Below are 15,826 nucleotides of genomic sequence, written 5' to 3' on the forward strand. Positions count from 1 at the left end.
GAAGGAAGACACTAACTTACTTAGTTCTAGGGTTTGGTGCAAGGAGGGACAGCAGTCATCCTGTAGAGAATATGTCAACTAAAATATATGATGGACAGGCCAATGTAACATCAAAACACTAATAAAGATTATACATTAAATGCATTTAATACTACAAAACCATAATGTTTAAAGTTTAAATCAGGCAAACAACCAATGCATGTTTAGTGAATTCAGATCTGCTGTAGCAGGGGAGATAGGGAGGAAGATTAGTGATGACACTTGTTTTCTTCGATTAGACTGTCCTGCTCCACTTATTTCAAGAGCTTAGAAGTCTTGTAAGGAAACAATGCAATCACAAGGTTTTGTTATATTCATTTAGCCCAATTCTAAAAAATCAAATCATTGATAATAATATACATATTCCTGTATCTGTATTTATAAATTGCATTCTGCATTCTTAATTTACTTTAGATAGGAGATTAATTAATTCATAATAAAATATGTCCCCAGAAACTACATGATAATGCACTCAAACATTTCTGAAAATGCCGACAGTATAATACCACAACATAGGACTTTACTTCAATTCAGTTAATTCTTCCATCATAAATCTTACAACATATTAACATTGTAATTTCAAATATACATTTTATGAGAGTACTGAAATGGCAAAACAGATTTGTTGGGATTGTGTCAGTCAGCACGACGTCAATATTTATCCCTCAGAGCCTGAGGATTAGTAGTGCGTGCTATGATTCCATTCCACACAATTGAGCATGGCATTAGATTAACCGTTTCAATGCTGATCGGATCTTCTCTGCCGCTGCCTTGTGGGGGGTCTTTGGCAGTGGAGACGGCTGGCCCAGATACTGACTTAACCTCTTAATAGGACCCCACTTGACATTCAGCCACAGTATGGCGGTGTACAGTATATAGAGGAGTTCATGGGCCCGGCTTCACATTAAGCATTTTCTTTCTGAAGCATTGTTATATACAATTCAAAAGGCAGTGTGTTTAACTGGTTTAGCTGTAAAATATATCCACAGCAATGCATACAATATAAATGACCTTACAATTTAGCATATGCCATTCAATTTACTGTATTTGCATAGAATTAACTTAATTCTCCATTTTAAGGCAAACGAAAAATTCAACTTACAGGACATGAACACAACTTGCTCGTTATTTATAGACGAACTAAACTCAGATTCAACATAATTTTTAAATTTAAATTTAAAAAAGCTAAAATATACCTTCATTCAATCAAATTATTGAGAAACATTTTTGCTGGATAATAAAATGGGTTTCTTAACAATTTTGTAATGGTGAAAGAAACAACATATGGCACTATTGAACCTATATAGTCATAGATACATACTAATTAGACAAGATTTAAATCTAATTTAAGCTTCCCCACACATAAGGCATAGGTTCATTAAATCACAATATCCACACAAAAGGATCTGCCATTTGGACTACCTCTACTAAAATGTACATCGTGTTTAAAAAAAAAAATGTTTCTATTGTTTGTGTTCCAATGTAGATTAACTTACCATTAGTTTCATGAGGGACAAATGTCGACATTGACCAAACTTTATTCTTCAATTTTTGACATACAGACTAAAGTTTGTTTAAAAAAAAATGAAAACAAGGGAGCCATGTGGTCACCCATCCTTGAACACCGCAAAGCAAGAACCACTTTCCCAAAAATGAATTCACTGCGGTTCTACTGTGAAACTCACCTAGCTGACTTTGGGGAAAGGTGCAGCAATGCCTTTTGTGATTTAGCTCCGCTTAACAACAGAGGGGAGTCCTTACTGCTTTTTGTTCAGTTAGGGGTCAGAGTTCAAGTGCTTTCCAATCAGGCGTCGGCCTTGGGGGGCGCACTCAGCTTCTGCCTCCAACTGCAAAACAGAAAGGTAGTACAGGGTCTGTGTTTAGTCCGAGTTGTCGAGTAAGTTTGTATTTTCTTTGACCTAAAGAAAAATGAGAATGACAGACCAAGTAGGAGTAATTGAGTTTGGGAATGTTGTGTATGTTTGAGATAGTTTGAGTTTGTGTGTGTGTGTTCATCCTAGTCAGACAGACACACAGCCCAAACACAAACACAAAAACACACACACCTGCTCTTTGATGTAGCTGTTCCCGCAAGGTGCCAGCCCTCTGAGAGCCAATCCAACAATGAAGCACCAGATCGACAATCCAATCTCAACAGCTGATAAGACTGCACAAGGGATCCACAGTGCCAGGGTGGTGTCCTGAGAGACAGGAAGTGATGAGAACGTGAAGATAAAGTGCGAAAATTAAAAAACAATACAAGGTCAAACGTTTCTCCTATGATGCTTTTACAGAACTTCATGCTTCAAATGTTGAAATGTGCAACAATGTGCAACAAAAGGTCTGATTGAGGAGAAAGGGGGAAGAGTGCAATTTACATAGATTCGTGTGGTATCAAACGGGCACCTGGCACTGACAGGAGACCGAGCATTGAGGGGCACATCTGTGATATTGCATCCCACCAACAGACCTTCCCCATTGTGGGCCACAGTGATACTTATGGCCAAGAGGAGCCCAATGCAGCATGCTGCTGAGAGCAGGACATTCAGGAAGGACGCAATTAGAAGTCCTATTTGCTAGAGACAAAGAGACCAAACCACATAAAAAACAGATGGTGGGTTAACTATTGAATCGGCATGAAATGGTCAATTGAAGTGATTAAATCATTAAGTGGAAAACAAATTAAGTTCTTACGAGCCTTAGCAGAGGAAGGTTCCTTGACACCACAATGGCGATAATCCCAGTGGCAATGCTCTGGAAGATTCAGATGACAAGATAATTGTTTCAGCTTTTGTAGGGTTTATTAAATGATGTGCTAGTAAGCTTAGCCCGAAGGATTCAAGGCTGTATTTTTCATTTGGATGCCAAGCTAAGACTTCACTCACAGAGAAAGTTTGCCAAAATAGTCTTACTAATGACGGTGAGAAATCACCAATGGGAGGCAGTGCTGGCACAATAGAGCTTGTAAATCCTCTTTTTGTTCTTTCTGTGTTACCTTTAAACCCTCTAATACCCCATGCCGAGTTCATTAAATAAATTAGACATTAAAAGCATTTAATCATCAACAGGCGCCAGTATATCTGATAATCAAATCAAGTCTACCCTGGAGCAAATAACAGGTTTGAAAAAGCAGCTCCCTTGTAGTAACAGGCAAGTTGGTCTTAATTGCTCAGAAACATACACAGAATATTACAGCGCAAACAGTGGAAATTATGCACGATGTTGACTGCAGGTACAAATATACTTATTATATGTTATTCTACTACACAAAGCACAGAAAGTCACAGAGAATAAATAGCTATTTCCTCACTCAAGTGTTTTGGTCAGGAATGCTTTGCTTTTGAAATTTCCTTGGTGCCCACTGCAGATTTGACATTAAAATAAAATATGTGTGTCTTAACTATTTACTCACCAGAAGGCCAGAAGTAACAGAGATGATGTTGGCTACAGTGTATTCGGTGGAGATGTGATGGCTGGGTTTGGAAATGTGGCGGAGGACACTGCCATGGACAATAGCTCCAAGAATGAAGTTGATATGGCCAACTAGGATTAGTGTTAATCCCTTTTTCATCAGCCTCCTGGGCCCTTTGTCTTTATCTAGATGAAATAATTACAAATAAAACATACATTATAAGTATTATTAGATCGGTCTTATATGATCTAAAACATTAAGTTTAATTTTGAAACTGTATGGTTTAAGATGTTTAATGCATTCTTCTCCCTATCATATGCCAGAAAACTGTATATTTCAGTATAAACTTTCCTATTTCAAAGTAAATTCATTATTGTTTTCAGTATGGATTATAATGAAAACTGAAAAAGTTTCACATATGAATGTGAGGAATAACATCGGAAAAGTCGACTGGTTTTCCAATTAATAATACATTTATAAGATTGTGATGAATATAAAATCTGAAATTGGGTGGGACTAGTAGTATATGTGGTCACTCTCTCACACACACGCGCGCACACACACACACACGCGCGCACACAGTATGACGCGATAGTTGACGTTTAGATTAATTTACCTCTTTTGCTGTCGGTCTACTTTAATCCAGACACGGCATTTACTCTAGAGTAAACCAGGCTGATGCGTGTTGTTTTCATTTAGCAGATGTTATGAAAATAAAAACATTGTACGTGCAGGCCAGCGGTCACTTAGAGCCGCGCGGAGGAAACTAGCGTCACAAACACACAACAAACACACAACGGAAATAACGTTACACTCCGAAAGAGATTCATTTCATTAAAGAGGTACTAACCAAACGTGCACATCTCTGCTGTCCGGCTCTTTTCCGTGAAATGAATGACCGTATTGTTCAAGCAACAGTTGACAAGAATTTTTTTTCCCTGTGTCCACTTCCTGTATGACGTCAGGGAATTCACCTTTGAATTACCTGTGAAACGCGGGACGCAGAAGGCGGAAGCATAGATGTAGGCGGAACAGCGTTTCCAGATTCACCTTTGTGTCGAATAAGCCACAGGACTCGAAAGAAGTTCATACACAGAGCCAAAAAACACCATTTCCAAAAATGAAGAATTTCACACATTTATTTGAAAGAACAGTCTGTCTTTCTTAGATTCTGTCAGGATTCCCGTCTCACAAGAGGAACACACATTTACAGATGCTCATGTCATATACCAAATAGAAGAATATACAAATACTTCCGGAAAGCTCACATCCTTGAGTTACGGGCCCAAGCTGCCAACCCTGTATGATTATTTAATAACCAATTTGAACGTCACTAATAATAGTAGAGGGAGAAAGAATAAAGCTGGTTTGGTGATCACATTGGTTGGTTTGTAACACTTCTGTGTACAAGAATTGCACTTACATTCACCGGGATGACTTTAAAACATATCTTTGGAATAGATCATTTTATCAGTTCACAAAATAGAAAACAAAAAATAAGATGGACTACACATGTATGCAAAGCAGAAATGCAGATTGGAGGACATTACTTGCCCAAGTACATGAGACAAAATCAGATATACATGAGTGGAGATAATTGGATTAATTTGGCGTCATTGTTGACTAATCAACCAGCAAAAGATGATGAGGTTTCAATTAATTAAACTGGTACTGTATATTAGACACTTCAAGGATAGTCAATAAAGTTATTATATCTAACAGTATCGTAATGTAGTTTTTTCTATCCACGCTGGGAAAGCTACATTTCTTCCTGTCTAAGTTCCCGAATTGTTTGAGCCTTCAGACAGTAGTACCAGTCGGCCAAAAATAGTTCTGAGCCAAAATGTCACAAAATAAAAAGGCCACAGGCAACTCCCAGATCTCAACATGAGTCTAAGAAAGACACGTTTTATGTAAAATTTGAATTCACTATTTAGAACAACATCAACCCCACAGATCCAAGTTCCGTCAAATGGTGATCAAATTAAAACAGCAATAGAAACAAGAGGCGTTGTATTTGGGCTCTTCTCTGTGTGAACACGGTAAACAAAAAGGGAAATGAGAGAAGGAAAGCACACACTATTCAGTGTCTTAAACATATAACGTGGTTCTCAAACAGATGCATCAGGAAAAGGCTACGTCCTCTTTCTACAGCCTATGGCAGCTGGGTTCAGTATGCAACTCTCACATGAATGGATCTCAAAGGAAGAGTAACATCTGTGAACCCAACAAGCAGCAAATGGTTAAACAATGAATAAAATAAAATAAAAAGAGGACTTTAAGGCATGTGCGTAGGTCCAACAAAGAGTGAAACATTGAAAAAAACACACACACACACACACACACACACACACAAACAAAAATTCAGTAACACTGAGTTCACAGTACCTCCAAGTAACCATTGTCCAGAGAGAGCAGCTTTGATGCCTGCCAGAAATGTGATGTGCAGTTCTGCACATCCATTTTGTTCTGTATCAAAGGCTTTTAAAATGATATATATACACACACACACACACACACACACCATGTGTATCCCTCCATCAGTTGACTGATAACATTGCTGCTGCTGGTGACGGAGACGGTCCATCACATTAAGTCAAAGAGGGCGGAATGTTCATATATTTTACGTCAGGCAAAACGAAAGGGAGTTGGGCAATTCACTACATAAACCCCTCACACTAAAATACAACTAGAGCTTGAGAAAAAGAGAATAAATTGTAAAGCCCCAAGTAATTGTGTCAGTACTGTTGTGTTCAAGTGCCTGAAGCAGCATTAATGAGGTCAACTTAATAGCCAATGCCTTACAAAAAAATGACACGCAGATTTACGTATATTTTAATCTTTCAATAAAATTGTTTAATCAATCCAGGTGGGTTTTATTTTGGAGTCACCTACACTCCTGGATTGATATCTGTTCAAGTTTTTCTTTGCTTTCGGAAGTTTTCATCCCCTGATGCAGAGGAATAAATACCACCCTTTTGGTCACATTACCCCCTACAGCTTAGTAGAAAATACATTTTTCTTTAGAAGCACTAAATAAGGTGAGCGCGTTGAGTAACCAAAAACAACATGTAACAGAGTGGAGAGAGTGTACTTATGAGACAGTAACATGGCTTAGCAAACCGTTGCTAATGGAGAGCTTGGCTGAATGATTCGTCTAGGAGAGAGGCTATTTTTTTTTGGTCCACCTGCAAAGAGAAAACAAACATTTTCAACCATCCAGGTAAAAGATAGAGCAGTGTCTTACATTGAGCTACAGCTAAGACACACTCACACACAGTAGGTCAGTCCAACGGGGGAGGCATGAAACTCCTTTAAGTGAAAATCCATTAAGAGGAGTAAGTCATTAAGACTAAAGGCTTGCGTATGCTCTCGCCCGCAAAGAGATGAAGGGACTATGTTGCATTAACGTGGGCGGGCAAGTGGGCATAACGGCGCATATGGAGCAGTGTGTACGTGTTGGCTGGTATGAAGCAGAGTCAAGGGTCTCCTCACCCCTTAAACGAAACTACATTTTCCCACAGTTTTGCACAAAGATAACACGCTCGCCCACAGAACCTCCCACGCACGCTTGATGCTCGCGTTCAACGTGAATCCCTCCTCAACACACAAAACACCCACCTCGCTGATTAAGCCCAGCTGCACCAACTCCTCAGCCATCTCTTGAACACTCTCATCTGAAAAACACACCAGAACAGTTAATAACATCGTGTAACATCCTCATCGTCTGCTCAACCAGTCACACGCCATCTCTCTTGGTGTCGTGCAAATACTACAAACTCATCCCAGCTTGGGAAACCCCCCCTTCAAACAGTAAACACCATCAAACAGAAGTTGCTGCTTTTTCTTTTGGCATTATTAGATTCCTGTGGACATGTGCGTAAATGAAATGATATCCAATACAGTAAAAAAAGGACAAATAGTCTAGAATGGGACTAATTAGGGGGAAGGAACAAACACGTTTCAAACGGGTTTGCTTTTTAATTATTTTTTTCTTTTGTCTATCTAAGGTGGGCTTAATGATTTCATTAACAGCCATGAGTCCTCGACAACTTTGATCAATTTAAGAGAGCAAAGAACTTTCTGGGCTGAAATTTTCTAAAAGAAATTCCAATGTTTAAATAAACCAAGGGTTTTGTCACAAAATCTTAAATTTACACCTAGCTCATCAAATTGGACATTTTTACAAATATCAATATGAACATATTGAATGTAGTAAAATAACAAATATTAGATTTCTGCCACAGCAGTAATGTCAACAATCCTGTTAATGTTACAGTGAAGCAACAAAACCTAAGGACACATGTTCTTCACTCACAACAAACTAGCTCTGAATTTCTGATGTTCCACAACGTTTTGATGGTCTCCTAAAAACTTTAACATACACTTTCACAACCCTCCTGTCAATCACTGGCTTTAAATGGTATCTAATGCTTGTGTTTTTCACTTGTATTTTTGTTAAGGCCCAAACCAGGACATTCTTTGCTTGTGGTCTGTGAGCGGAGGAACTGTCATGGTCTAATGACTTTTAATAACCAAGCAATCAATTTGCTACATCAGACTACATCAGGAATGTAGCTGGGGCAAGACAAGCAAGTGGAGGAGCTGGACCATCCAACGACTTTGACATTAAGAAAAACACCCACAACAAAATAATCAATGCTGGTGCAGTTTCCTTTCATGTTGGAGTGACATGGTTGGAAAATTGTGTAACTAACAAAATAAGCAACTATTCAATTTTGAGGGGGAAAAAACAAATGCTTTCGTTGTAAAGATGGCTTCAATTGAAATGCGAAATCGAAGTGGCTTCAGGTCGCTTGTGACGCCGCACTGTGCACTGTGCACTTTGAACTTAATAAGTAATACTTTAACAATACTCCCTGATATCAGCAGGAGGGACTGTTTACAAAGAGGGGAAAAAGAAAGTAAAGAGGCGCGTCCAGGACCTGAACTTACACTGTGGTGTCCCGGCAGTATTAAAGTGTGAGCGGGCAGAAGGAGACGGACAGCGTGAGAAGCAGAGGGAAACCCAAAAGGCAGAGGAGATGAAGTAAAGAAGGAAGCGAGTAAAGATGAAGTAAAGAGGAGCGAGTGTGTGTGTGTGTGTGTGTGTGAGTGAGTGACAGACAGAGGGATGAAAGCTTGGGAAGAGACGTTCACATCTTGACAGGGGAGGTGACAGCTGTCAGCTGCAGCCTTTCTCAGTACTGGCATTCCCCACACGCCTGCAACACTATACATGCCTGACATACCGGTGTATGCATGTGCACATAGGATCATTCTGCCTCCATTTTATGACCATTGCAACAGTTGGGGCTGTGCTTTTCTTTTTCTTTATTTGTTTTCATTTGGTTTATATTGTGCTGTCGAGCATCAAGATGAACATATTGCATTTTAAATTATTAAATCAATCAAATAAATGTGTGAGACATTAAAAATTTCCCAATGGAGTTTTTTTTTTTTACCCAGACAATGTTTATTTCAAGCCTCTGGTGCCATCTAATGCATTTCAGTTTTCATGACACATGAACAACAGTTAGTCTCCCTTCTTAAAATAGTCTTGCTACTGTATATTGTGACGCCATCTGAGTTTAAACTCCGCGTGGAATGTCACGCTCACTTCCTTATACGTCTCACGCACACATATAGAGAGGTGCTGTATACCTGAGAATGAAGAGGCTTTAGCAATGCAGTAATTTAAACAGACATAAGTCCATCACTAAATCATCTCCCCAAGTCAATGTAAGGCTCACGTTAACCCAAAAGCCAAAGAGTACTAACACTATCAGATTATGGTTGGAACTGTAGTCATGACTTGGAAATGAATTACAGCATTAATAAAGTTGTCTCAACATTTTATGATGTAGACACACCAACAATAAATGATGACAACAGTGTGCAGCTCAGAGAAGGAGTGAGTGTCAGTGTCATAATGAAGAGGGACTTACGAGGTAACATGTCACAGGTCAGGTGTCTATTCAGTTTATCCTCCAGTTTCAGCAGTATCGTTAGCTGAAAGGAGAGAAGGATAACAGCCACCCAAATGATTATTAACATAACACTTTGGAAATGGCTACACTGACAAATGTTTGGAATATCATGTTAAGCAATAAATACTGAACATAAAATATCACCACAAAGACTTACATGATACTTTGATCCCTCCTCGACAGATTCAACATTACACTGCATATGAATGACCTGAGCAAGAAGTAAGGGGTAAAAATATGAATTCCTCTCAACTAATGTTGAGATTTCATAGCAGCACTTAACTCTGAAGGCAAATACACATTATACATATTGATTCGGCGACTCATGAGTTAACTGGTGAAATGTCCCAACTGGGATTGTATCTTCCTTTTGTAACTATAGTCAGTTGTACACACCCGTCGTGTCTCCAGCTCTGCCGGTTCGGGTGTTGGTGATTTGACCAACGGGACGACAACGGGAGATTCAATGGTCTCCCGCTGAGGCTTCTGAGGACACGGCAGCCCAAACGCTATCATCGGATAAATACCATTCCTGATTCGGGGATGGGGACACGTTGGGGGAGAGGTGGTTAAAACATAATAGATGGAGGGAAAAAAAGAACGGGGACAGAGGAGAGGGTCAAACGATGGGGATTTATAAAGTAGTTGGGTGCAATTAGAAAAAGGTTTAAGGTAAGGAAAGTATACACATGAAAATAGATGCAAGAGATGAGATGGAAAATAAGAGAACATTATTTGTAGTAGTAGTAGTAGTACTCAAAATAATTAGTATTTGTTTCTTTTTCCATACAGCTCAACTTTCACATAAAATTACAAATGCAAAAAGCATTTAAAAAATAATCTTTTCAATTGAAACTTCTTTTAACCCCAATATCTGTGAAAAGTCCAGGACTCATGTTTTAGGTATTACCCCATAGTTAGATTATATAATGCTAGATTAATTGCAATAGTCAGTCAGACAAATACTGCCCCCATGTGGCCGAGGAGTGTTTTGGGGCTTTAGAGAAATTCGAGAGAACAAGTGAGTTTGCTCTGAGTCTTGCTGCTTTCTTCCTTACCTCACATCCTCCAGGAATTTATCAAGTTCCAAGATGGGAAATTGAGAAAGCCTACAGAAGGAACAAAGTTAGATACTGCAGCTTAAGGTCTTTAGACCAAATTAAACAGGATAACTACAGGATGTGAGACAGATACCAAAAGTCTTTATCAATCATATTAACATTTCAATGTTGTTACTTTTTTCACGTGTCTGCCATTATATTGTTAAGCTTATCTGCCTCTAATGATCATGCGCATCATGATTTTGCTATTTGAATGACTACAGTTCATATTTGTGCTGCATCTAGCTGACTAACTTCTAATTACAGATACCAGCTTGTGAGCCTTACTTGAGCTGAACATTGTCTTTTGCCTCAGCGACGACCAGGTTGGGGTCCAGTTTCTTCATAATCTCCTCCAAGGCATTCTCAGGAATCATGTCTGGATAGATATAGACCATCTGATTAGGTGATGCTGGTAGTTAGGCTACATCACTTTAAACTTGATCTTACTTACGTTTTTATTGGTAACATTTGAAGATGTGTGAGAGAAAACCCAACTATATGTATAATTTCTCGTAAGTACTACCTAATGTGAGCTATACTCTTTCTCCGTGATCTGTTTTGGTCTCCACCAAACCTCTAACCGAACTTTATGGCTATTTCAGAATGTTCAACTTTCTTCCCCAGTGAGTCGCCTTCTGCTGAGGGCTGCGAGAGCAATATGAGCAGCCTGTGCTACATCAACCATAACCATATGACCAATTATTTAGACACAAAAAGTCTAGCTCCAGACACTTATTTGGTCGGTCTTGTCATTAGCTGTATTATTCTGTCATTCTGTGTGTATTTTAAAGACTCACGGTTGTGGCTGACAATGCAATGTGCAGCCAGCAGTTTCAGCTGCGGTACTTCAAACAGGGCTTGGTTGAACAGCAGCTCTCGGGCGGTGGGCCTTGTGTCGGGATCACACTCGAGGCACTTCTGGATTAGCTCCTTCAAAAGACAAACATCTGTGTCAACAAACTTCTGCACAAATGTCTTCCATGCACAAATGGGTGATTCAAACAAACACAATACAGACGTGAACATGCGAGACACACTCCTCTCTCTTCATCTCACCCTCTGCAGCGGGTCCTCCAGTAACTGTATGGCACTGTTGATGGCCTCCGGAGAAACTAAAGACGACTCTCCGTTCCCCTGGATTTCCAAGAGAGCCATCTGCAACACACCAAACGCGTTAACATATTTAAGGAAAGACCCGGGCCATCCTACCACCTGCTATGGGTCCCATCTCACCTCCAAGGCACACACACCAAACGAGTAGATGTCCACAGCTGTGGTGACATCATCAACAGCTACAATGAGAAATGAAATCAAAAAGAAAAGAAAATATGTACAGATATATCATAGACCCAAATGTGCCCTTCACCTGTAAAGAAGCAAACGTTGGTGGATTCTGAGTCTTGTTCACTTCTTTGATAAGATATTTTCTGATTCCTATTAATCTTATATTGGTTTATTCAGACAAAGCTCCTGTAGTTCATTATGTTAAGACAACATTCGACTGAACTGTAACACTTAAGACGTATGTCATATTATGTTGTGCATTATAATGCCCTGCTTGTATTGTGATTTGTCATTTTAGGATCTTACGACATCTTTCTGAAATGTCTGTACAATCTCCTTTACTCTGGTGGATAGGACACAATCAACATCAGTAAAAACAGAAATAACGATAAGACGGGACATAATGGTCAAGCCTACCTCCATATTCTGGGGCAAAGAAGTGCAGGTTCTTCTGCTCCTCATGACAGGTCTTCACATGGCTGTTGATGGTGTCTGGGGCAACTGCATATGAGACAGAAGAGAATTTTGAAGATATAGAGATGGAAGATAACACAATTTTATGAAAGAGAAAGGGACAAGTGGCATCAAGAAATGGAATATCAATATTCCCTGACATGGCTCACTGCAGTGAGGGAGTTCTTCTGTCTTATTTGTACTGGAACCAAGCTTACATCATGAAAAAAACAATTAGAAACAACTTGGCACGGAATATTAAAGAACACTGCATGTCTCTATACCTGATCCAATCTTGATGAGCCCGTTGTGTTGGATGAAGATAGTGTCACAGGTCAGGTTGCCATGGATGATAGGAGGGTCACATGAGTGGAGATAACTGCAGAAAAGAAGGAAAAAAAACATTCACATATAAAAATACAAACTTCTCAAGAAAGTCATTGGGTTGTTTTCATTGTGAGTGGACCTTTCTGCTGGCAACCATATTAAATTTAACATAATGTGTGAACAGGCAAGACCAACCTGAGAGCAGAGAGGATCTGTGTGCACCATCTCTTCCAAGCCTGTGGGACCATACACTTTATCAGAGCTCCTTACCAGCTGTTTTCATTTTGGAGTAATGATTACTCAAATATGTGAGTACAGTATATTTGCTAAATGTGTCTTTAATGCATGAATGAAATTATTCATCCTCGGATTGGAAAGCTGGAATCTTATCGATGCTTTGGTAGAGTCAGATTTTATGTACCGTTATTCTTTTCAATTCTAGTTGACATCCAATCAGTTATTACCTTTTCATTCATGCTTTTATGATTCTTCTTTGTCTTCTTAAGAAACTGTTTCAAGCTTCCTGATGACATATATTCAGTAATGAATATCACCTGAGGGGGTGGAAGAAGGTGGGGGAAACTCGATGTAAAAACAGAAATGAAAAGTGAACAAATGCATTTTTGAAAATGATGGCGTCCGTTATGAAGACTGACAAAAGTATCAATAACAAGCATACAATCCAATTTTAAGTGTACCAAATAACATTCTGTAAGGTTTGGGACTCACCCTTGCCCGGTTCTCTTTTGTGTCCGCCCAGTACTTGTGAAACTTGACAATATTTGCATGTTCCAAATGAATCAAGTTATCAAATACTGCCTCCACTTTTCCCTAAACACACAGGCAAAAAAACGGAGATGACATATATAGTATATTATAACACTTTAGCTTTTTAAGCTTTTTATTTTGTTCCTGATTGTTGAGTGACATATCTAAAAAGAAAACATCCATGTCAAAATAAAATATGTATATATATATATATATATATATATATATATATATATATATATATATATATATATATATATATATATATATATATATATATATATAAATAATTACTTTTGTGTTTTCCTACAGTTTTCACATGTGAAAAATACTCCTTATTTATTCCAACATACTGTTACACAGACCCACCTCCAGCAGTTTGAAGTTCTTCCTCTCTGAGATCATGACTTCATTCCAGACTACCTCCACCCCTTCCTCTGTATCCATGGCTAAGTATGCATCATCTATCCCTGGGACGTTACGCTGATTCACCTACAGAAGAAATTATCAGAAAATAGGTTATGAAAAAATATATTTCCAAAGTGAAATGAAATACAAGGGAGAAAACAAAGAAAAACACTTGACTGAATACGCTCAATACCATCATCATTCTCCTGTTTCATTTATTAAACATTACTTAATTCTACCAAATTCAATTTGGAAATGATAATAAACACGATCAACCACAAAAGACCAATTTTTGAGGAGTAGAGCAGTTACTGATTAGATAACACACCATTTGGCAACAATTGCCAACCAGGTTGTTAGTTTGCCATTAAAAAGTCATAAGAGTTGGGATTCAGAATATTCACTGGCTTGTCTTTGAGTGGCTTAAATGTAAAAAAAAAACCAAACAATTAATGCAGCCTTAAACAGTAAGAAAAGGAACACGGCTCATTATCACAAAATTAAGGCATCCATAATTCCAGTCAATTGCGCTTCATGAGCCTGTAATAGGCAGTGCAAGAGCAGTTCTGAATTGTGATAAGTGCAGAGAATTCTTACACGTCTCATGATAACCTTTAGCTTAGGGATGGTTTTCAATCGTTTCCTGGCCTTACCTCCTCTCTACGTTTCTGCCAGCGGCCACAGGGACTCTCCTCCAGAATATCTGACTCATCTTCGCTCTCGTCCTCATCCTCGGTGGCTGTGGTGGCAGAATGTCGCAGTGAGGCCCCGGGAGAAGAGACAGATGCTCCACTGTCCACCTGTTGAGTGTTACTGGACACGTGTGTTGCTGGGACCTCTGGCTGGTTTCCCTCTGCATCTGGAGCTCCCAAATCCTGTGCCTCCAACATCATGAGACAACTTGTGTGCTTACCGGCGTTCCGTCGTTAGGTTCCTGTTCCTGTGGCTGCAGTAAGTTATAGGAAGCCTCTTTCTTGCTTTCTCCTCTCTCCGTTTGAGCAGTTCACAAATCCATTTTATTCTCTGGCCTGCCTTTTAACAAGGTAGAGCTCAAAGAGGGGGCTCTGTACACAAACGACACGTCATTAGATTTGTAGCCTTTGGTAGTAACATTAAAAATGGTCACACTCTTTTTTTAAAACCTAAAGTAGCCCCATCAAGTTAGCTTAACAAGTTACCTTACCTACCGAGGGACGAACTTATGTCATAAGCTTAATTGGTAACATTAACTTAGCTTGGACTTAGAGGCAGAGAAACATTACTGTTACAGGATACTAAAACATCGGTCAGGCTAAAGAACTCACGTAGGAACCAACTCTAGTTATTAGTATCCAACGTCAGCTCAGAGAAATTAAGCTCCATTTGCTAACTTTGCCCGGCTAACAAGCTAATGAAAGGTAAATAAACAACTAATGACGTTTAAGCATACATATACAAAACAAAAATCCTACCGTGAAAAAGGAAACTTCCGGTAAATAGAGAGGCTTGGGTTTCATACTGGGGAAAAGGCAGTAACAGGAGAGGCTTTTAGACAAAAAAATGCTAGCTAGTTCGTCATAAAATATGTTGTTGGGTTTCAAGTCCCTTTCTCTAAGCAGAAGTGGGAGGGGCGGGGCAGCACTTGAGGAGCGCTTAACTGCGCGCAGGAAACGCAGTGGTGTCGAGTCACTCCTTCACTAGCAAAGTTAGTGGAACGCGCATGATGTTTGAATGATACATATTACATTGAATAAAAGGTTGGAGCGTACCCTACACTAACAATGGTCTTGTGTTTGTCCAACAGCTTTTCGGAGTAAATGTAACTTCCCACATTTACCGTGTGCTTGATTTGGATTTTAACAGAATCCACTCGATGGTTAACTAGTATACTGTTTACGGTGCTGGAAAGAACTGTAGCTAATTCAGTTGCTATTTTCCAATTAGTTTGACTTTAAGCGGGGTTACAATCTCAAAAGTCAGTTTTATAAAAATGTAACGTTATATAAAGAAAGAAATATCTCGAAGAACAATCAAGATACAATAACGACCCCCTGCTTTGATTG

At 39.1% G+C, this 15,826-nt stretch overlaps 2 protein-coding genes across 2 annotated transcripts; both read right to left on the reverse strand.

The window, feature by feature from the left end:
* Nucleotides 1-541: 541 nt before the first annotated feature.
* Nucleotides 542-4,430, reverse strand: LOC119198888 (keratinocyte-associated protein 3). Its single transcript, XM_037456473.2, has 6 exons — nt 4,302-4,430; nt 3,452-3,636; nt 2,734-2,793; nt 2,418-2,615; nt 2,106-2,240; nt 542-1,886 (listed from the first exon to the last, which is right to left on the reverse strand). Exons 1-6 carry the CDS (start codon nt 4,312-4,314, stop codon nt 1,815-1,817), a joined length of 663 nt encoding a protein of 220 aa, XP_037312370.1. The 5' UTR covers nt 4,315-4,430; the 3' UTR covers nt 542-1,814.
* A 133-nt stretch (nt 4,431-4,563) lies between these two features.
* On the reverse strand, nt 4,564-15,396 carry LOC119227335 (nuclear receptor-binding protein-like). Its single transcript, XM_037486055.2, has 18 exons — nt 15,236-15,396; nt 14,438-14,848; nt 13,746-13,868; nt 13,338-13,439; nt 13,073-13,162; nt 12,804-12,844; nt 12,566-12,660; nt 12,246-12,329; nt 11,778-11,836; nt 11,601-11,699; nt 11,342-11,474; nt 10,830-10,920; nt 10,500-10,550; nt 9,838-9,973; nt 9,599-9,652; nt 9,400-9,463; nt 7,073-7,128; nt 4,564-6,639 (listed from the first exon to the last, which is right to left on the reverse strand). The coding sequence occupies exons 2-18, from the start codon at nt 14,675-14,677 to the stop codon at nt 6,580-6,582; spliced, it is 1,578 nt and encodes a 525-aa protein (XP_037341952.2). The 5' UTR covers nt 14,678-14,848; nt 15,236-15,396; the 3' UTR covers nt 4,564-6,579.
* Between the last annotated feature and the right edge of the window lie 430 nt (nt 15,397-15,826).

The sequence above is a fragment of the Pungitius pungitius genome, chromosome 4 (assembly GCF_949316345.1).
Source record: "Pungitius pungitius chromosome 4, fPunPun2.1, whole genome shotgun sequence".
Taxonomy (NCBI): Eukaryota; Metazoa; Chordata; class Actinopteri; order Perciformes; family Gasterosteidae; genus Pungitius; species Pungitius pungitius.

What these genes read in the sequence shown, in the direction of transcription:
- LOC119198888 (XM_037456473.2), bottom strand. An exon ending in CTGTTACTTCTGGCCTTCTG is followed by an intron (nt 2,794 to 3,451) that starts GTGAGTAAATAG and finishes TGAATCTTCCAG; the next exon opens with AGCATTGCCACTGGGATTAT. An exon ending in TTGATACCACACGAATCTAT is followed by an intron (nt 2,241 to 2,417) that starts GTAAATTGCACT and finishes CCTGTCTCTCAG; the next exon opens with GACACCACCCTGGCACTGTG.
- LOC119227335 (XM_037486055.2), bottom strand. Translation starts at nt 14,677, where the DNA reads ATGATGTTGGAGGCACAGGATTTGGGAGCTCCAGATGCAGAGGGAAAC. An exon ending in ATAAAAGCATGAATGAAAAG is followed by an intron (nt 12,845 to 13,072) that starts GTAATAACTGAT and finishes ATGGTCCCACAG; the next exon opens with GCTTGGAAGAGATGGTGCAC. An exon ending in AGCTGGGCTTAATCAGCGAG is followed by an intron (nt 6,640 to 7,072) that starts GTGGGTGTTTTG and finishes TTCTCTTTGCAG; the next exon opens with GTGGACCAAAAAAAAATAGC.